Genomic DNA, 21,778 nt, shown 5'->3' with positions numbered 1-21,778 from the left:
CCGAATCCACCGGGACCCCAAATCCACCGGGACCCCAAATCCACCGGGACCCCCAGTTTGGGGGTGGGACCCCAAATCCGGGGGGTGGGACCCCGAATCCACCGGGACCCCAAATCCACCGGGACCCCAAATCCGGGGCGGGTGGGACCCCAGATCCACCGGGACCCCAAATCCGGGGGAGGGCTGGGACCCCAAAAATGGGCAGGGACCCCAAATCCACCGGGACCCCAAATCCGGGGCGGGTGGGACCCCAGATCCACCGGGACCCCAAATCCGGGGGAGGGCTGGGACCCCAAAAATGGGCAGGGACCCCAAATCCACCGGGACCCCAAATCCGGGGCGGGTGGAACCCCAAATCGACCGGGACCCCGAATCCAGCGGGGGGCTGGGACCCCAAAAATGGGCAGGGATCCCAAATCCACTGGGACCCCAAATCCGGGGGGGGCTGGGACCTCAAAATCCACCGGGACCCCCAGTTCGGGGGTGGGACCTTAAAATCCACCGAGACCCCAAATCCAGGGCGGGTGGGACCCCAAAATCCACTGGGACCCCGAATCCGGGGGGTGGGACCCCAAATCCACCGGGACCCCCAGTTCGGGGGTGGGACCTTAAAATCCACCAGGACCCCAAATCCAGGGCGGGTGGGACCCCAAAAATGGGCAGGGACCCCAAATCCACCGGGACCCCAAATCCGGGGGGTGGGACCCCAAATCCACCGAGACCCCAAATCCGGGGGGGGGGTGGGACCCCAAATCCACCGGGACCCCAAATCCGGGGGGTGGGACCCCAAAATCCACCGGGACCCCAAATCCGGGGGGTGGGACCCCAAATCCACCGGGACCCCAAATCCGGAGGGTGGGACCCCAAATCCACCGGGACCCCAAATCCGGGGGGTGGGACCCCAAAATCCACCGGGACCCCAAATCCGGGTGGGTGGGACCCCAAAATCCACCGGGACCCCGAATCCATTGGGGGTGGGACCCCAAATCTGCCCCCACTTCCAGATGTCCCCAGGTGTCCCTCACCTGTCCCCAGGTGTCTCACCTGTCCCTCACCTGTCCCTCACCTGTCCCAGGTGTTCATCTGCGGCCCCTCCCCGCACTGGGTGCTGCTGACGGGCCGGGGGGCGCTGGGTGTCCCTGTCCCCAGGTGTCCCTCACCTGTCCCCAGGTGTCTCACCTGTCCCTCACCTGTCCCAGGTGTTCATCTGCGGCCCCTCCCCGCACTGGGTGCTGCTGACGGGCCGGGGGGCGCTGGGTGTCCCTGTCCCCAGGTGTCCCTCACCTGTCCCCAGGTGTCTCACCTGTCCCCAGGTGTCTCACCTGTCCCCAGGTGTCCCTCACCTGTCCCCAGGTGTCTCACCTGTCCCCAGGTGTCTCACCTGTCCCTCACCTGTCCCTCACCTGCCCAGGTGTTCATCTGCGGCCCCTCCCCGCACTGGGTGCTGCTGACGGGCCGGGGGGTGCTGGGTGTTCCTGTCCCCAGGTGTCCCTCACCTGTCCCCAGGTGTCTCACCTGTCCCCAGGTGTCTCACCTGTCCCTCACCTGTCCCTCACCTGTCCCTCACCTGCCCAGGTGTTCATCTGCGGCCCCTCCCCGCACTGGGTGCTGCTGACGGGCCGGGAGGCGCTGGGTGTTCCTGTCCCCAGGTGTCTCACCTGTCCCCAGGTGTCTCACCTGTCCCCAGGTGTCCCCAGGTGTCTCACCTGTCCCTCACCTGCCCAGGTGTTCATCTGCGGCCCCTCCCCGCACTGGGTGCTGCTGACGGGCCGGGGGGCGCTGGGTGTTCCTGTCCCCAGGTGTCCCTCACCTGTCCCCAGGTGTCCCCAGGTGTCTCACCTGTCCCTCACCTGCCCAGGTGTTCATCTGCGGCCCCTCCCCGCACTGGGTGCTGCTGACGGGCCGGGGGGCGCTGCGCCTGCACCCCATGGGCATCGACGGCCCCGTGGAGTCCTTCGCACCTTTCCACAACGTCAACTGCCCCAAGGGCTTCCTGTACTTCAACCGGCAGGTGGGCACACCTGGGCACACCTGGGCACACCTGGGCACGGCTAGGAACACACCTGGGCACACCTGGGCACACCTGGGCACAGCTAGGAACACACCTGGGCACGGCTAGGAACACACCTGGGCATGCCTGGGGGGGCACCTGAACTCCCCAAGGGCTTCCTGTACTTCAACCGACAGGTGGGCACACCTGGGTACACCTGGGCACACCTGGGCACGGCTGGGAACACACCTGGGCACACCTGGGCATGGCTGGGGGGGCACCTGAACTGCCCCAAGGGCTTCCTGTACTTCAACCGGCAGGTGGGCACACCTGGGTACACCTGGGCACACCTGGGCACGGCTAGGAACACACCTGGGCACACCTGGGCACACCTGGGCACAGCTAGGAACACACCTGGGCACGGCTAGGAACACACCTGGGCATGCCTGGGGGGGCACCTGAACTCCCCAAGGGCTTCCTGTACTTCAACCGACAGGTGGGCACACCTGGGTACACCTGGGCACACCTGGGCACGGCTGGGAACACACCTGGGCACACCTGGGCATGGCTGGGGGGGCACCTGAACTGCCCCAAGGGCTTCCTGTACTTCAACCGGCAGGTGGGCACACCTGGGTACACCTGGGCACACCTGGGCATGGCTGGGCACAGCTAGGAACACACCTAGGCACGGCTAGGAACACACCTGGGCACACCTGGGCATGGCTGGGGGGGCACATGGACTGCCCCAAGGGCCTCCTGTACTTCAACCGACAGGTGGGCACACCTGGCACACCTGAGTACACCTGGGCACGGCTGGGAACACACCTGGGTACACCTGGGCATGGCTGGGGGGGCACCTGAACTGCCCCAAGGGCCTCCTGTACTTCAACCGACAGGTGGGCACACCTGGCACACCTGAGTACACCTGGGCACGGCTGGGAACACACCTGGGTACACCTGGGCACGGCTAGGAGCACACCTGGGCATGGCTGGGGGGGCACCTGAACTGCCCCAAGGGCTTCCTGTACTTCAACCGACAGGTGGGCACACCTGGGTACACCTGGGCACACCTGGGCACGGCTGGGAACACACCTGGGCACACCTGGGCACGGCTAGGAACACACCTGGGCATGGCTGGGGGGGCACCTGAACTGCCCCAAGGGCTTCCTGTACTTCAACCGACAGGTGGGCACACCTGGGTACACCTGGGCACACCTGGGCACGGCTGGGAACACACCTGGGCACACCTGGGCACGGCTAGGAACACACCTGGGCATGGCTGGGGGGGCACCTGAACTGCCCCAAGGGCTTCCTGTACTTCAACTGACAGGTGGGCACACCTGGGCACACCTGGGCATGGCTAGGAACACACCTGGGCACACCTGGGCACGGCTAAGAACACACCTGGGCACGGCTGGGCATGGCTAGGAACACACCTGGCACACCTGGGGGGGCACCAAGGGCTTCCTGTACTTCAACCACCAGGTGGGCACACCTGGCACACCTGAGGGGGCCCTGAGCCACCTTGGGGTGATTTTGGGGTCACTTTGGGGCATTTTGGGGTGACTTTGGGATATTTTGGGTGCCAGGGCGAGCTGAGGATCAGCGTGCTCCCCTGTACCTGCGCTGTGGCACACCTGAGCCATTCTGGGGTTATTTTGGGGTGACTCTGGGACATTTTGGGGTGACTCAGGGATATTTTGGGATATTTTGGGGTGACTTTGGGATATTTTGGGTGCCAGAGCGAGCTGAGGATCAGTGTGCTCCCCATACCTGTCCTGTGGCACACCTGAGCCATTTTGGGATATTTTGGGGTGACTCTGGGATATTTTGGGGTGACTCTGGGATATTTTGGGGTGACTCTGGGATATTTTGGGGTGGCTCTGGGACATTTTGGGATATTTTGGGGTGACTCAGGGATATTTTGGGGTGGCTCTGGGATATTTCAGGGTGACTCGGACATTTTGGGATATTTTGGGGTGACTCTGGGATATTTTGGGGTGACTCAGGGACATTTTGGGGTGACTCAGGGATATTTTGGGGTGACTCGGACATTTTGGGATATTTTGGGGTGACTTTGGGATATTTTGGGATGACTCAGGGATATTTTGGGTGCCAGGGCGAGTTGAGGATCAGCGTGCTCCCCTGTACCTGTCCTGTGGCACACCTGAGCCATTCTGGGGTTATTTTGGGGTCACTTTGGGATATTTTGTGGTGGCTCTGGGATATTTTGGGGTGACTCAGACATTTTGGGATATTTTGGGGTGACTTTGGGATATTTTGGGTGCCAGGGCGAGCTGAGGATCAGCGTGCTCCCCTGTACCTGTGCTGTGGCACACCTGAGCCATTCTGGGTTATTTTGGGGTGACTCTGGGACATTTTGGGGTGGCTCTGGGACATTTTGGGATATTTTGGGGTGAATTTGGGATATTTTGGGGTGACTCTGGGATATTTTGGGTGCCAGGGCGAGCTGAGGATCAGCGTGCTCCCCGCCTACCTGTCCTACGACGCGCCCTGGCCCGTGAGGAAGATCCCCCTGCGCTGCACCGCCCACTACGTCGCCTACCACGTGGAGTCCAAGGTGGGCGGGGCTGGGGCACACCTGGGCACACCTGGGCATGGCCAGGACACACCTGGGCATGGCCAGGACACACCTGGGCACACCTGGGCATGGCCAGGACACACCTGGGTATGGCCAGGATACACCTGGGCACACCTGGGTATGGCCAGGGCACACCTGGGCACACCTGGGCACACCTGGGTATGGCCAGGGCACACCTGGGCATGACCAGGGCACACCTGGGTATGGCCAGGACACACCTGGGCACACCTGGGTATGGTCAGGATACACTTGGGCATGGCCAGGACACACCTGGGCACACCTGGGTATGGTCAGGATACACTTGGGTATGGCCAGGGCACACCTGGGCACACCTGGGTATGGCCAGGGCACACCTGGGTATGGCCAGGGCACACCTGGGCACACCTGGGCATGGTCAGGACACACCTGGGTATGGCCAGGACACACCTGGGTATGGCCAGGGCACACCTGGGCACACCTGGGCATGACCAGGGCACACCTGGGCATAGCCACAACACACCTGAGCACAGCTGGGTATGCTTAGGACACACCTGGGCATGGCCAGGACACACCTGGGCACGGCCAGGGTACACCTGGGCACGCCTGGGTATGGCCAGAACACACCTGGGTGATTTGAGGGCCTCAGGGGAGTCCTGGGGGATTTTGGGAGGGATTTTGGGGGTCTCGGGGGATTTTGGGAGGGATTCTGGGGGGGGTCCTGGGGATTTTGGGGGGTCCCGGGGGATTTTGGGGGGTCCCAGGGGTCTCTGAGGTGTCCCCTCCCCACAGGTGTACGCGGTGGCCACCAGCTCCCCCCACCCCTGCACGCGCATCCCCCGCATGACGGGCGAGGAGAAGGAGTTCGAGAGCATCGAGAGAGGTGGGCACACCTGGGGGCACCTGGGACACACCTGGGCACAGCTGGGGGCACCTGGGCACACCTGGGATACACCTGGGCACACCTGGGGGCACCTGGGATGCACCTGGGGGCACCTGGGACACACCTGGGGGCACCTGGGATGCACCTGGGGGCACCTGGGATATACCTGGGATACACCTGGGGACACCTGGGCACACCTGGGACCACCTGGACGCACCTGGACACAGCTGGGGGCACCTGGGCACACTGGGATACACCTGGGGGCACCTGGGATGCACCTGGGGGCACCTGGGATATACCTGGGATACACCTGGGCACACCTGGGACCACCTGGGCACACCTGAGGTACACCTGAGGGCACCTGGGGGCACCTGGGATGCACCTGGGGGCACCTGGGATATACCTGGGATACACCTGGGCACACCTGGGCACACCTGGGCACACCTGGACGCACCTGGACACAGCTGGAGGCACCTGGGCACACCTGGGATACACCTGGGATACCCCTTGCGGACACCTGGGATACACCTGGAATACACCTGGGCACAGCTGGGGGCACCTGGGCACACCTGGGATACATCTGGGCACACCTGGGATACACCTGGGCACACCTGGGCACACCTGGGCACACCTGGGATACACCTGGGGGCAGCTGTGGCACACTTGGGGGTACCTGAGATATCCCTGGGGGCACCTGGGGACATCCTGCAATCCCTCCGTGTCCCCCCAGTCCCAGTGTCCCCAATCCCAGTCTCCCCAGTCCCAATGTCCCAGTACCCCCAGTGTCCCCAGTGTCCCCAATCCCAGTGTCCCCAGTATCCCCAGTGTCTCTCCCAGTGTCCCCAATGTCCCCAGTGTCTCTCCCAGTGTCCCCAGTCCCAGTGTCCCCAGTCCCAGTGTCCCCAGTCCCAGTATCCCCAGTGCCTAATCCCAGTATCCCCTGTATCCCCAGTCCCAGTGTCCCCAGTGTCCCCAGTTCCAGTGTCCCCAATGTCCCCAGTCCCAGTGTCCCCAATGTCCCCAGTCCGTGTCGCCAATGACCCCAGTGTCCCCAGTCCCCAATCCCAGTGTCCCCAGTATCCCCAGTGTCCCCAATCACAGTCCCGGTGTCCCTGGTCCCAGTGTCCCCAGTCCCAGTGTCCCCAGTATCCCGTGTCCCCAGTCCCAGTATCCCCAGTGTCTCTCCCAGTATCCCCTGTATCCGCAGTCCCAGTGTCCCCAGTGTCCCCAGTCCCAGTGTCCTCAATGTCCCCAGTCCCCAATCCCAGTGTCCCCAGTATCCCCAGTGTCCCCAATCACAGTCCCGGTGTCCCCGGTCCCAGTGTCCCCAGTCCCAGTGTCCCCAGTGTCCCCAGTCCCAGTGTCCCCAGTATCCCGTGTCCCCAGTCCCAGTATCCCCAGTGCCTAATCCCAGTATCCCCTGTATCCGCAGTCCCAGTGTCCCCAATGTCCCCAGTCCCAGTGTCCTCAATGTCCCCAATCCCCAATCCCAGTCTCTCCAGTATCCCCAGTTCCAGTATCCCCAATCCCAGTGTCCCCAGTGTCCCCAGTGTCCCCAATCCCAGTCCCGGTGTCCCCGGTCCCCAATCCCAGTGTCCCCAATCCCAATCCCAGTGTCCCCAGTGTCCCCAGTGTCCCCAATCCCAATCCCAGTGTCCCCAGTGTCCCCAGTGTCCCCAATCCCAATCCCAGTGTCCCCAGTGTCCCCAGTGTCCCCAATCCCAATCCCAGTGTCCCCAGTGTCCCCAGTGTCCCCAATCCCAATCCCAGTGTCCCCAGTGTCCCCAGTCCCCAATCCCAGTCTCCCCAGTGTCCCCAGTCCCAGTCCCGGTGTCCCCAGTGTCCCCAGTGTCCCCAATCCCAGTATCCCCAGTGTCCAGTCCCAGTCTCCCCAGTGTCCCCAATCCCAATCCCAGTGTCCCCAGTGTCCCCAATCCCAGTATCCCCAGTGTCCAGTCCCAGTCTCCCCAGTGTCCCCAATCCCAATCCCAGTGTCCCCAGTGTCCCCAATCCCAGTATCCCCAGTGTCCAATCCCAGTCTCCCCAGTGTCCCCAATCCCAATCCCAGTGTCCCCAGTGTCCCCAATCCCAGTGTCCCCAGTGTTCCCAGTCCCCAATCCCAATCCCAGTGTCCCCAGTGTCCCCAGTGTCCCCAATCCCAATCCCAGTGTCCCCAGTGTCCCCAGTGTCCCCAATCCCAATCCCAGTGTCCCCAGTGTCCCCAGTGTCCCCAATCCCAATCCCAGTATCCCCAGTGTCCAATCCCAGTGTCCCCAGTCCCAGTATCCCCAGTGTCCCCAGTGTCCAATCCCAGTGTCCCCAGTGTCCCCAGTGTCCCCAGTCCCAATCCCAATCCCAGTATCCCCAGTCCCAGTCCCGGTGTCCCGGTCCCTGACGTGTCCCCGTGTGTCCCCAGACGAGCGCTACGTCCCCCCGCAGCAGGAGGCCTTCAGCATCCAGCTCATCTCGCCTGTCAGCTGGGAGGCCATCCCCAACACCAGGTGGGACCCAAAAACGACCTGAATGTCCCCAAAATGTCCCCAAAATGTCCCCAAAATCCCGGCTCAGCTGGGAGGCCATCCCCAACACCAGGTGGGACCCAAAAATGTCCTGAATGTCCCCAAAATGTCCCCAAAATGTCCCCAAAATCCCGGCTCAGCTGGGAGGCCATCCCCAACACCAGGTGGGACCCAAAAACGTCCTGAATGTCCCCAAAATGTCCCCAAAATGTCCCCAAAATGTCACTGGGAACCCCAAAATCCCGGCTCAGCTGGGAGGCCATCCCCAACACCAGGTGGGACCCAAAAACATCCTGAATGTCCCCAAAATGGCCCCAAAATGTCCCCAAAATGTCACTGGGAACCCCAAAATCCCGGCTCAGCTGGGAGGCCATCCCCAACACCAGGTGGGACCCAAAAATGTCCTAAATGTCCCCAAAATGGCCCCAAAATGTCCCCAAAATGTCACTGGGAACCCCAAAATCCCGGCTCAGCTGGGAGGCCATCCCCAACACCAGGTGGGACCCAAAAACGTCCTGAATGTCCCCAAAATGTCCCCAAAATGTCCCCAAAATCCCGGCTCAGCTGGGAGGCCATCCCCAACACCAGGTGGGACCCAAAAACGTCCTAAATGTCCCCAAAATGTCCCCAAAATGTCCCCAAAATCCCGGCTCAGCTGGGAGGCCATCCCCAACACCAGGTGGGACCCAAAAACGTCCTGAATGTCCCCAAAATGTCCCCAGGGACCCCAAAATGTCTCCAGGGACCCCAAAATCCCGAATACCAGAATGTCCAAAGTGTCCATGGGAATGGGGAGTGACGTCCCTGGGGCATCACCTGTGCCCACCTGAGCTCACCTGCCCTCATCTGTGCCCACCTGAGCTCACCTGTGCCCACCTGTGCCCTCACCTGTGCCCCTCTGACCCCACCTGCTCTCATCTGTGCCCACCTGCCCTCATCTGTGCCCACCTGAGCTCACCTGTGCCCACCTGTGCCCTCACCTGTGCCCACCTGAGCCCACCTGCCCTCATCTGTGCCCACCTGAGCTCACCTGTGCCCACCTGTGCAGGCTGGCCCCAGAGGAGCGGGCACACCTCACCTGCATGGGGTAACCTGAGCACCCTGGGGTGCCCCTCTGACCCCACCTGTGCCCTCACCTGTGCCCACCTGAGCCCACCTGCCCTCATCTGTGCCCACCTGAGCTCATCTGTGCCCACCTGAGCTCACCTGTGCAGGATCACGCTGGGGTAGCGGGCACACCTCACCTGCATGGGGTGACCTGAGCCCCCTGGGGCATCACCTGAGCACCCTGGGGTGCCCCTCTGAGCCCACCCTGACCCCACCTGTGCCCACCTGACCCCTCCATGTCTCACCTGTGCCCACCTGTGCAGGATGTACCTGGAGGAATGGGCACACCTCACCTGCATGGGGTGACCTGAGCCCCCTTGGGCCTCATCTGAGCACCCTTGGGTGCCCCTCTGACCCCACCTGCCCTCACCTGTGCCCTCACCCGTGCCCACCCGCGCAGGATCGCGCTGGAGGAGTGGGAGCACGTCACCTGCATGAAGTCACCTGAGCCCCCTGGGGTGCCCCTCTGACCCCACCTGACCCCACCTGTGCCCACCTGCCCTCACCTGTGCCCTCACCTGTGCCCTCACCTGTGCCCCTCTGCCCTCACCTGTGCCCTCACCTGTGCCCTCACCTGTGCCCCTCTGACCCCACCTGAGCTCACCTGTGCCCTCACCTGTGCCCACCTGCCCTCACCTGTGCCCCTCTGACCCCACCTGACCCCACCTGTGCCCCTCTGCCCTCACCTGTGCCCTCACCTGTGCCCACCTGTGCAGGATCGCGCTGGAGGAGTGGGAGCACGTCACCTGCATGAAGACGGTGTCGCTGCGCTCCGAGGAGACGGTGTCGGGCCTCAAGGGCTACGTGGCCGTGGGCACCTGCCTGATGCAGGGCGAGGAGGTCACCTGCCGCGGCAGGGTACGGCACACCTGGGCACACCTGGGCACACCTGGGCACAGCTGGGGTCACACCTGCCTGATGCAGGGCGAGGAGGTCACCTGCCGCGGCAGGGTACGCACCTGGGCACACCTGGGCACACCTGGGCACACCTGGGCACACCTGGGGTCACACCTGGGGTCACACCTGGGGTCACACCTGCCTGATGCAGGGCGAGGAGGTCACCTGCCGCGGCAGGGTACGGCACACCTGGGGCACCTGGGCACACCTGGGGCACACCTGGGCACACCTGGGGTCACACCTGGGGTCACACCTGCCTGATGCAGGGCGAGGAGGTCACCTGCCGCGGCAGGGTACGCACCTGGGCACACCTGGGGTCACACCTGGGCACACCTGGGCACACCTGGAGTCACACCTGGGCACACCTGGGGGCACACCTGGGGTCACACCTGGGGTCACACCTGCCTGATGCAGGGCGAGGAGGTCACCTGCCGCGGCAGGGTACGGCACACCTGGGGCACCTGGGCACACCTGGGCTGTCCATGACACACCTGTGGGTTCCTCACCTGCAGATCCTGATCCTGGACGGGATCGAGGTGGTGCCAGGGCACACCTGGGCACACCTGGGCTGTCCATGGCTCACCTGTGGGTTCCTCACCTGCAGATCCTGATCCTGGACGTGATCGAGGTGGTGCCCGAGCCGGGGCAGCCGCTGACCAAGAACAAGTTCAAGGTTCTCTACGAGAAGGAGCAGAAGGGACCCGTGACCGCCCTGTGCCACTGCCACGGCTACCTGGTGTCGGCCATCGGGCAGAAGGTACACCTGGGCACACCTGGGCACAGCTGGGCACACCTGAGGACCTCCATGGTGACCTCCGTGCGGTGTCCCCGTGTCCCCTCAGATGTTCCTGAGGAGCCTCAAGGCCAACAAGCCAACCTTGGTGGCCACTCAACGTCCCTTGGGTTTGGGCCAGTGACCTGAGGGGCCACCAGGGAGGTGTTGAAGGCCACCAGGGGTTTGAGGACCTCCATGGTGACCTCCATGGGGGTTGAGGACCTCCCTGGTGACCTCGGGGTGTCGCCCCAGATCTTCCTGTGGAGCCTGAAGGACAACGAGCTGACCTTGGTGGCCACTCAATGTTCCTTGGGTTTGGGCCAAAGACCTGAGGGGCCACCAGGGAGGTGCTGAAGGCCACCAGGGGTTTGAGGACCTCCATGGTGACCTCCATGGAGGTTGAGGACCTCCCTGGTGACCTCGGGCTGTCCCCCCCAGATCTTCCTGTGGAGCCTCAAGGCCAACAAGCCAACCTTGGTGACCATTCAACGTCCCTTGGGTTTGGGCCAGTGACCTGAGGGGCCACCAGGGAGGTGTTGAAGGCCACGAGGGGTTTGAGGATCTCCATGGTGACCTCCATGGGGGTTGAGGACCTCCCTGGTGACCTCGGGGTGTCCCCCCAGATCTTCCTGTGGAGCCTCAAGGACATTGGGATGATGGTGGTGGCCACTCAACATCCCTTGGGTTTGGGCCAATGTCCTGAGGGGCCACCAGGGAGGTGCCAAGGGCCACCACGGGTTGAGGACCTCCCTGGTGACCTCGGGGTGTCACCCCAGATCTTCCTGTGGAGCCTGAAGGACAACGAGCTGACGGGCATGGCCTTCATCGACACGCAGCTCTACATCCACCAGATGATCAGCGTCAAGAGCTTCATCCTGGCCGCCGACCTGATGAAGAGCATCTCGCTGCTGCGCTACCAGGAGGAGAGCAAGACCCTGTCCCTCGTCAGCCGGGTCAGCCGCGGGGCCACCAAACTGTCCGTGGGGCCACCAAACCCACCATGGGGCCACCAAACTGTCCGTGGGGCCACCAAACTGTCCCTGGGGCCACCAAACTGTCCATGGGGTCACCAAACCCACCATGGGGCCACCAAACCCACCATGGGGCCACCAAACTGTCCGTGGGGCCACCAAACTGTCCATGGGGTCACCAAACCCACCATGGGGCCACCAAACCCACCATGGGGCCACCAAACTGTCCGTGGGGCCACCAAACCCACCATGGGGCCACCAAACTGTCCATGGGGTCACCAAACCCACCATGGGGCCACCAAACTGTCCATGGGGTCACCAAACCCACCATGGGGCCACCAAACCCACCATGGGGCCACCAAACTGTCCGTGGGGCCACCAAACCCACCATGGGGCCACCAAACTGTCCGTGGGGCCACCAAACCCACCATGGGGCCAACCAAACTGTCCGTGGGGCCACCAAACCCACCATGGGGCTACCAAACCCACCATGGGGCCACCAAACCCACCATGGGGCCAACCAAACTGTCCGTGGGGCCACCAAACCCACCATGGGGCTACCAAACCCACCATGGGGCCACCAAACCGTCCTCGGGGCCACCAAACCCACCATGGGGCCACCAAACCGTCCTCGGGGCCACCAAACCCCCAAAGGAGACACCTGAGGGACCTGGGGACACCTGAAAGTCCTGGGGACACCTGAAGGTTTTGGGTGACACCTGAAGGTTCTGGGGATACCTGAAGGTCCTGGGTGACACCTGAAGGTTTTGGGTGACACCTGAGGGACCTGGGGACACCTTAAGGTCCTGGGGACACCTGAAGGTTTTGGGTGACACCTGAGGGACCTGGGGACACCTGAAGGACCTCGGTGACACCTGAAGGTTTTGGGTGACACCTGAAGGTTTTGGGTGACACCTGAAGGTCCTGGGGACACCTGAGGGACCTGGGTGACACCTGAAGGTCCTGGGGACACCTGAAAGTTTTGGGTGACACCTGAAGGTCCTGGGGACACCTGAAGGTCCTGGTGACACCTGAAGGTTTTGGGTGACACCTGAAGGTCCTGGGGACACCTGAAGGTCCTGGTGACACCTGAAGGTTTTGGGTGACACCTGAAGGTCCTGGGGACACCTGAAGGTCCTGGGGACACCTGAAGGTTTTGGGTGACACCTGAAGGTTTTGGGTGACACCTGAAGGTCCTGGGGACACCTGAAGGTCCTGGGGACTGGTGGCAGCGCTGGTGACCGGGCTGTCCCCGCAGGACGCCAAGCCGCTGGAGGTCTACAGCGTGGACTTCATGGTGGACGGCAGCCAGCTGGGGTTCCTGGGTACGCTGGGGGGAGGTCACCAGGGCTGGGTGGGTGGGTGGGTGGGGTTGGGTTGGGTTTGGGTTGGTTTGGGTTGGGTTTGGGTTGGGTTTGGGTTGGGTTGGGTTGGGTTGGGTGGGGTTGGGTTGGGTTGGGTGGGGTTGGGTGGGTTGGGTGGGGGTGGGTTGGGTTGGGTGGGTTTGGGTGGGTTTGGGTTGGGTTGGGTGGGGTTGGGTTGGGTTTGGGTGGGGTTGGGTTTTGTTGGGTTGGGTTTGGGTTGGGTTGGGTTGGGTTGGGTGGGTTGGGTGGGTTTGGGTTGGGTTGGGTGGGGTTGGGTTGGGTTGGGTGGGGTTGGGTTGGGTTGGGTGGGGTTGGGTTGGGTTGGGTGGGGTTGGGTTGGGTTGGTTTGGGTTGGGTTGGGTGGGGTTGGGTGGGGTTGGGTTGGTTTTGGTGGGTTGGGTTGGGTTGGGTGGGTTTGGGTGGGTTTGGGTTGGGTTGGGTTGGGTTGGGTGGGTTTGGGTGGGTTGGGTTGGGTTTGGTTAAGTTTGGGTTTAGTTGGATTTGGTTGAGTTTAGTTTGGGTTGGGTTGGGTTTGGGTGGGTTTGGGTTGGGTTTGGTTAAGTTTGGGTTGGATTTAGTTGGGTTTAGTTGGGTTTAGTTGGGTTTAGTTGGGTTTAGTTGGGTTTAGTTGGATTTAGTTGGGTTTAGTTGGGTTTAGTTGGGTTTAGTTGGGTTTAGTTGGGTTTAGTTGGGTTTTTTGGGTTTAGTTGGGTTTAGTTGGGTTTAGTTGGGTTTAGTTGGATTTAGTTGGGTTTAGTTGGGTTTAGTTGGATTTTGTTGGGTTTTGTTGGGTTTTGTTGGATTTAGTTGGATTTAGTTGGATTTAGTTGGGTTTAGTTGGGTTTAGTTGGATTTAGTTGGGTTTAGTTGGGTTTAGTTGGGTTTAGTTGGGTTTAGTTGGGTTTAGTTGGATTTGGGTGGGTTTTGTTTAAAAATTGGGTTTGAGTGTCTGGTTAAGTTTTATTTGCTTTGGTTGAGTTTGGGTTGAGTTTGGTTGGGTTTAGTTGAGTTTGGTTAAGTTTGTGTTTGGTTTGGGTTGGGTTTGGGTTGAATTTGGTTAAGTTTGGGTTGGATTTGTGTCAAGTTTGGATACATTGGGGTTGAATTTGGGGTAACTTGATTAAATTTGGGTCAATTTGGGTCAATGTGGTTAAATTCGGTTAAATTTGGGTCAATTTGGGTCAATGTGGTTAAATTTGGTTAAATTTGGGTCAATGTGGTTAAATTTGGGTCAATTTGGGTCAATGTGGTTAAATTTGGGTTAAATTTGGGTCAGTTTGGGTCAATGTGGTTAAATTTGGTTAAATTTGGGTCAATGTGGTTAAATTTGGGTCAATTTGGGTCAATTTGGGTCAATTTGGGTCAATCCGGGTTGACTTTCCCCCCTCCCGTCCCGCAGTGTCGGACCGAGACCGGAACCTGCTGGTCTACATGTACCTGCCTGAAGGTGAGGGGGGGCTCAGGTGGGCCCAGGTGGGCTCAGGTGGGTTCAGGTGGGCTCAGGTGAACCCCAGGTGATCTCAGGTGGGTTCAGGTGGGCTCAGGTGGGCTCAGGTGATCTCAGGTGGGGTCAGGTGAGCCCCAGATGATCTCAGATGATCTCAGGTGGGTTCAGGTGGGCTCAGGTGGGCTCAGGTGGGTTCACTTGAACCCCAGGTGATCTCAGGTGAGCTCAGGTGGGTTCAGGTGGGTTCAGGTGAGCTCAGGTGGGTTCAGGTGGGCTCAGGTGGGCTCAGGTGGGCTCAGGTGGGTTCAGGTGAACCCCAGATGATCTCAGGTGGGTTCAGGTGAGTTCAGGTGGGTTCAGGTGAACCCCAGATGATCTCAGATGATCTCAGGTGAGCTCAAGTGGGTTCAGGTGAGCCCCAGGTGATCTCAGGTGGGTTCAGGTGAGCCCCAGGTGATCTCAGATGAGCTCAGGTGGGCTCAGGTGAACTCCAGGTGAGCCCCAGGTGATCTCAGGTGGGTTCAGGTGAGCTCAGGTGGGTTCAGGTGGGTTCAGGTGATCTCGGGTGAACCCCAGGTGAGCTCAGGTGGGCTCAGGTGGGTTCAGGTGAGCCCCAGGTGATCTCAGGTGGGTTCAGGTGGGCTCAGGTGATCTCAGGTGAACCCCAGGTGAGCTCAGGTGGGCTCAGGTGAGCCCCAGGTGAGCCACCCCCGTGTCCCCCCAGCCAAGGAGTCCTTCGGGGGGCTGCGGCTGCTGCGCCGCGCCGACTTCCACGTGGGGGCGCACGTGAACACGTTCTGGCGCACGCCGTGCCGCGGGCACGCCGAGGGGCCCAACCGGCGCTCCAGCACCTGGGAGAACAAGCACATCACCTGGTTCGGTGAGGGACACACCTGGGGACACCTGGGACACACCTGGGACACACCTGGGGTGGGTGGGACACACCTGGGAGAACAAGCACATCACCTGGTTCGGTGAGGGACACCTGGGGACACCTGGGGGGGGTGGGACACACCTGGGACACACCTGGGGGGGTGGGACACACCTGGGAGAACAAGCACAGCACCTGGTTCGGTGAGGGACACCTGGGGACACCTGGGGGGGGTGGGACACACCTGGGACACACCTGGGGACACCTGGGACACACCTGGGGGGGTGGGACACACCTGGGAGAACAAGCACAGCACCTGGTTCGGTGAGGGACACCTGGGGACACCTGGGGACACACCTGGGACAGGTGGGACACACCTGGGGTGGGTGGGACACACCTGGGAGAACAAGCACATCACCTGGTTCGGTGAGGGACTCACCTGGGACACACCTGGGGACACACCTGGGGACACCTGGGACACACCTGGGGTGGGTGGGGACAGACCTGGGAGAACACCTCGGACACACCTGGGAGAACAAGCACAGCACCTGGTTCGGTGAGGGACACCTGGGACACACCTGGGGGGGTGAGACACACCTGGGACACACCTGGGACAGGTGGGACACACCTGGGGACACCTGGGACACACCTGGGAGAACAAGCACATCACCTGGTTCGGTGAGGGACACCTGGGACACACCTGGGACACACCTGGGACACACCTGGGGTGGGTGGGGACACACCTGGGACACACCTGGGGTGGGTGGGGACACACCTGGGACACACCTGGGAGAACACCTGGGACACACCTGGGAGAACAAGCACAGCACCTGGTTCGGTGAGGGACACACCTGGGGACACCTGGGGGGGTGGGGGCACACCTGGGGGGGGTGGGGACACACCTGGGACACACCTGGGGTGGGTGGGGACGGGGGTTTCAGGGATTTGGGGTTTTTGGCATCGGAATTTTTGGGATTTAGGGTTTTTGGGATCGGAATTTTTGGGATTTGGGGTTTTTGGGATTGGAATTTTTGGGATTTGGGTTTCTGGACTCTGTTTTTTTGGGATTTGGTGTTTCTGGGATCAGAATTTTCGGGATTTGGGTTTCTGGGATTGGAATTTTTTGGGATTTGGGTTTCTGGGATTGGAATTTTTGGGATTGGTGTTTTTGGGATTTGGGTTTCTGGACTCTGTTTTTTTTGGGTTTGGGGTTTCTGGGCTCTGATTTTTTTGGGGTTTGGGGTTTTGGGGATTGGTGTTTTTTGGGATTTGGGTTTCTGGGATCGGAATTCTGGGATGTGGGTTTTTGGGATCGGAATTCCTGGGATTTGGGGTTTCTGGGATCGGAATTTCTGGGATTTGGGGTTTCTGGGATCGGAATTTCTGGGATTTGGGGTTTCTGGGATCGAATTTCTGGATTTGGGTTTTTGGGCTCGGAATTCCGGGCTGTGGGGTTTCTGGGCTCTGTTTTTTGGGATTTGGGTTTCTGGGATCGGAATTCCTGGGATTTGGGGTTTTTGGGCTCGGAATTCCGGGCTGTGGGGTTTCTGGGCTCTGTTTTCTGGGATTTGGGGTTTCTGGGATTTGGGATTTGGGGTTTCTGGGCTCTGTTTTTTGGGATTTGGGGTTTTTGGGATCGGAATTCCGGGCTGTGGGTTTCTGGGATCGCAATTCCTGGGATTTGGGGTTTTTGGGATCGCAATTCCTGGGATTTGGGGTTTTTGGGATCACAATTCCTGGGATTTGGGTTTTTGGGATCGGAATTCCGGGCTGGGGGTTTCTGGGATCGCAATTCCTGGGATTTGGGGTTTTTGGGATCGCAATTCCTGGGATTTGGGGTTTTTGGGATCACAATTCCTGGGATTTGGGTTTTTGGGATCGGAATTCCGGGCTGTGGGTTTCTGGGATCGCAATTCCGGGATTTGGGGTTTTTGGGATCACAATTCCTGGGATTTGGGTTTTTGGGCTCGCAATTCCGGGATTTGGGGTTTCTGGGATCGCAATTCCTGGGATTTGGGGTTTTTGGGCTCGCAATTCCTGGGATTTGGGGTTTTTGGGCTCGCAATTCCTGGGATTTGGGGTTTTTGGGATCGCAATTCCGGGCTGGGGGTTTTTGGGATCGCAATTCCTGGGATTTGGGTTTTTGGGATCGCAATTCTGGGCTGTGGGTTTCTGGGATCGCAATTCCTGGGATGTGGGGTTTTTGGGATCACAATTCCTGGGATTTGGGGTTTCTGGGCTCTGTTTTTTGGGATTTGGGGTTTTTGGGATCGGAATTCCTGGGATTTGGGGTTTTTGGGATCGCAATTCCGGGATTTGGGGTTTTTGGGATCGCAATTCCGGGATTTGGGGTTTTTGGGATCACAATTCCGGGCTGTGGGTTTTTGGGATCGCAGTTCCTGGGATTTGGGGTTTTTGGGATCGCAATTCCGGGATTTGGGGTTTTTGGGATCACAATTCCGGGCTGGGGGTTTTTGGGATCAGAATTTCTGGGATTTGGGTTTTTGGGATCGGAATTCCGGGCTGGGGGTTTTTGGGATCGCAATTCCGGGCTGGGGGTTTTTGGGATCACAATTCCTGGGATTTGGGTTTCTGGGATCACAATTCCTGGGATTTGGGTTTCTGGGATCGCAATTCCGGGCTGGGGTGCTGAGGCTCGCTCCGCAGCGACGCTGGACGGGGGCCTGGGGCTGCTGCTGCCGATGCAGGAGAAAACCTACCGCAGGCTGCTGATGCTGCAGAACGCGCTCAGCTCCGCCCTGCCGCACCTGGCCGGGCTCAACCCGCGGGCATTCAGGTGAGGGCACACCTGGGGGCACCTGGGATATACCTGGGATACACCTGTGATACACCTGGGATACACCTACACACACCTGGGCACACCTGAGCACACCTCAGCTCCGCCCTGCCGCACCTGGCCGGCCTCAACCCACGGGCATTCAGGTGAGGGCACACCTGGGTACACCTGGGCACACCTGGGATACACCTACACACACCTGGGATACACCTGGGCACACCTGGGTACACCTGGGTACACCTGGGCACACCTGGGGTACACCTACACACACCTGGGATACACCTGGGCACACCTGGGCACACCTGGGATACACCTACACACACCTGGGCACACCTGGGATACACCTGGGTACACCTGTGATACACCTACACACACCTGGGCACACCTGGGATACACCTACACACACCTGAGCACACCTCAGCTCCGCCCTGCCACACCTGGCCGGGCTCAACCCGCGCGCCTTCAGGTGAGGGCACACCTGGGCACACCTGGGCACACCTGTGATACACCTGGGATACACCTACACACACCTGGGATACACCTACACACACCTGAGCACACCTCAGCTCCGCCCTGCCGCACCTGGCCGGGCTCAACCCGCGGGCATTCAGGTGAGGGCACACCTGGGGGCACCTGGGATACACCTACACACACCTGGGCACACCTGGGATACACCTGGGATACACCTGGGCACACCTGGGGTACACCTACACACACCTGGGATACACCTGGGCACACCTGGGGTACACCTACACACACCTGGGTACACCTGGGCACACCTGGGATACACCTACACACACCTGAGCACACCTCAGCTCCGCCCTGCCGCACCTGGCCGGGCTCAATCCAAGGGCCTTCAGGTGAGAGCACACCTGGGTACACCTGGGATACACCTGGGTACACCTGGGATACACCTGGGCACACCTGTGACACACCTCTGATACACCTGGGCATACTTGGGGTACACCTGGGCACACCGCGGGCATTTGGGTGCCATCACCTGCCCCACACCTGTCCTAGCACAGCCTCACACCTGTCACAGCCTCATCCCCCACCTGTCCCCATCCCACCTGTCCCATCTGTTCCCATCCCACCTGTCCCTATCTCACCTGTCCCAAATGTCCCTCACCTGTCCCACCTGTCCCATCTCCTACCTGTCCCATCTCACATCTGTCCCCCATCCCGTCTGTTCCTCACCTGTCCCACTGTCCCTCATCCGTCTCACCTGTCCCAGTGTCCCTCACCCATCTCACCTGTCCGCATCCCACCTGTCCCACCTGTCCGCATCCCACCTGTCCCACCTGTCCCTCACCTGTCCCAGTGTTCCTCACCCATCCCACCTGTCCCACCTGTCCGTATCCCACCTGTCCCACCTGTCCCTCACCTGTCCCGGTGTTCCTCACCCATCTCACCCATCCCACCTGTCCCACCTGTCCCCATCCCACCTGTCCCACCTGTCTCACCCATCTCACCTGTCCCACCTGTGTCACCTGTCCCACCTCTCCCCATTTCACCTGTCCCCATCTCACCTGTTCCCATCCCACCTGTCCCACCTGTCCCTCACCTGTCCCAGTGTTCCTCACCCATCCCACCTGTCCCACCTGTCCCTCACCTGTCCCAGTGTCCCTCACCCGTCCCACCTGTCCCACCTGTCCCTCACCTGTCGCACCTGCGCAGGCTGCTGCAGTCGGAGCGGCGCCTGCTGCAGAACGCCGTGCGGAACGTTCTGGACGGGGAGCTGCTGGCCAGGTTCCTCTACCTGAGCGCCATGGAGCGCGGCGAGCTGGCCAAGAAGATCGGCACCACACCTGACATCGTGAGTGCGCCAGGTGGGGGGCAGGTGCGGGGCTGGCCAGGTGCGGGGCTGGGCAGGGGCTGGGCAGGTGAGGGGCTGGGCAGGTGAGGGGAGGGGCAGGTGAGGGGCAGGTGAGGGGCTGGCACAGGTGAGGGGCAGGTGAGGAGCTGGGCAGGTGAGGGGCTGGCACAGGTGAGGTTGGGACAGGTGAATTTGGGACAGGTGAGGTGGGACAGGTGATGTTGGACAGGTGAGGTTGGGACAGGTGAGTTTGGGACAGGTGAGGTTGGACAGGTGAGGTTGGACAGGTGAGGTTGGGACAGGTGAATTTGGGACAGGTGAATTTGAGACAGGTGAGGTTGGACAGGTGAGTTTGGGACAGGTAAATTTGGGAGAGGTGAGGTTGGACAGGTGAGGTTGGGACAGGTGAGGTGGGACAGGTGAATTTGGGACAGGTGAATTTGGGACAGGTGAATTTGGGACAGGTGAGGTTGGACAGGTGAGGTTGGAACAGGTGAGGTGGGACAGGTGAGTTTGGGACAGGTGAGGTGGGACAGGTGAATTTGGGACAGGTGAGGTTGGACAGGTGAATTTTGGACAGGTAAATTTGGGACTGGTGAATTTGGACAGGTGAGGTTGGGACAGGTGAGGTTGGAACAGGTGAATTTGGGACAGGTGAGGTTGGACAGGTGAGGTTGGGACAGGTGAATTTGGGACAGGTGAGGTTGGACAGGTGAATTTTGGACAGGTGAATTTGGGACAGGTGAATTTGGGACAGGTGAGGTTGGACAGGTGAATTTTGGACAGGTGAATTTGGGACAGGTGAATTTGGGACAGGTGAGGTTGGGACAGGTGAATTTGGGACAGGTGAGGTTGGACAGGTGAATTTTGGACAGGTAAATTTGGGACTGGTGAATTTGGACAGGTGAGGTTGGACAGGTGAGGTTGGGACAGGTGAATTTGAGACAGGTGAGGTTGGACAGGTAAATTTTGGACAGGTAAATTTGGGACAGGTGAGGTTGGACAGGTGAATTTTGGACAGGTGAGGTTGGACAGGTGAGGTTGGACAGGTGAATTTTGGACAGGTGAGGTTGGACAGGTGAATTTTGGACAGGTGAGGTTGGACAGGTGAGGTTGGACAGGTGAGTTTGGGACAGGTGAGGTGGGACAGGTGAATTTGGGACAGGTGAATTTGGGACAGGTGAGGTTGGACAGGTGAGGTTGGGACAGGTGAATTTGGGACAGGTGAGGTTGGACAGGTAAATTTTGGACAGGTAAATTTGGGACTGGTGAATTTGGACAGGTGAGGTGGGACAGGTGAAGTTGGACAGGTGAATTTTGGACAGGTGAGGTTGGACAGGTGAGGTTGGACAGGTGAGGTTGGACAGGTGAATTTGGGACAGGTAAATTTGGGACAGGTGAGGTTGGACAGGTGAATTTTGGACAGGTGAGGTTGGACAGGTGAGGTTGGACAGGTGAATTTTGGACAGGTAAATTTGGGACTGGTGAATTTGGACAGGTGAGGTTGGACAGGTGAGGTTGGGACAGGTGAATTTGGGACAGGTGAGGTTGGACAGGTGAATTTTGGACAGGTAAATTTGGGACAGGTAAATTTGGGACAGGTGAGCCCCTGACCCCCTCCCCTCCCCCACAGATCCTGGACGACCTCCTGGAGATCGACCGAGTCACCGCCCACTTCTGAGGGACCCAAAACCCCCAAAAATCACCCCAAAAAAATCCCCCAAAAATCCCCAAATTCCAAAATCCCAAAAACTCCCCAAAAA

General features: G+C 60.2%; 1 protein-coding gene across 1 annotated transcript in view; it reads left to right on the top strand.

Annotated features, from left to right (window-relative positions):
• CPSF1 (cleavage and polyadenylation specific factor 1) overlaps positions 1-21,767 on the top strand; it is a 64,999-nt gene extending 43,232 nt beyond the window's left edge. Inside the window, exons 26-38 of the mRNA XM_077781699.1 lie at positions 1,859-2,011; positions 4,455-4,571; positions 5,361-5,451; positions 7,868-7,952; positions 9,794-9,935; positions 10,579-10,731; positions 11,526-11,702; positions 12,979-13,045; positions 14,484-14,531; positions 15,256-15,411; positions 18,070-18,199; positions 19,877-20,015; positions 21,649-21,767. Of these exons, the coding sequence (XP_077637825.1) occupies positions 1,859-2,011; positions 4,455-4,571; positions 5,361-5,451; positions 7,868-7,952; positions 9,794-9,935; positions 10,579-10,731; positions 11,526-11,702; positions 12,979-13,045; positions 14,484-14,531; positions 15,256-15,411; positions 18,070-18,199; positions 19,877-20,015; positions 21,649-21,696 (1,506 nt within the window). The 3' untranslated portion in view covers positions 21,697-21,767. The remainder of the gene's footprint in view (positions 1-1,858; positions 2,012-4,454; positions 4,572-5,360; positions 5,452-7,867; positions 7,953-9,793; positions 9,936-10,578; positions 10,732-11,525; positions 11,703-12,978; positions 13,046-14,483; positions 14,532-15,255; positions 15,412-18,069; positions 18,200-19,876; positions 20,016-21,648) is intronic.
• Positions 21,768-21,778: the final 11 nt, after the last annotated feature.

This window comes from Lonchura striata, chromosome 1 (assembly GCF_046129695.1).
Source record: "Lonchura striata isolate bLonStr1 chromosome 1, bLonStr1.mat, whole genome shotgun sequence".
Taxonomy (NCBI): domain Eukaryota; kingdom Metazoa; phylum Chordata; class Aves; order Passeriformes; family Estrildidae; genus Lonchura; species Lonchura striata.
Note: the sequence above shows the minus strand (reverse complement) of the source record. Positions and strands in the feature narration are given on the sequence as shown.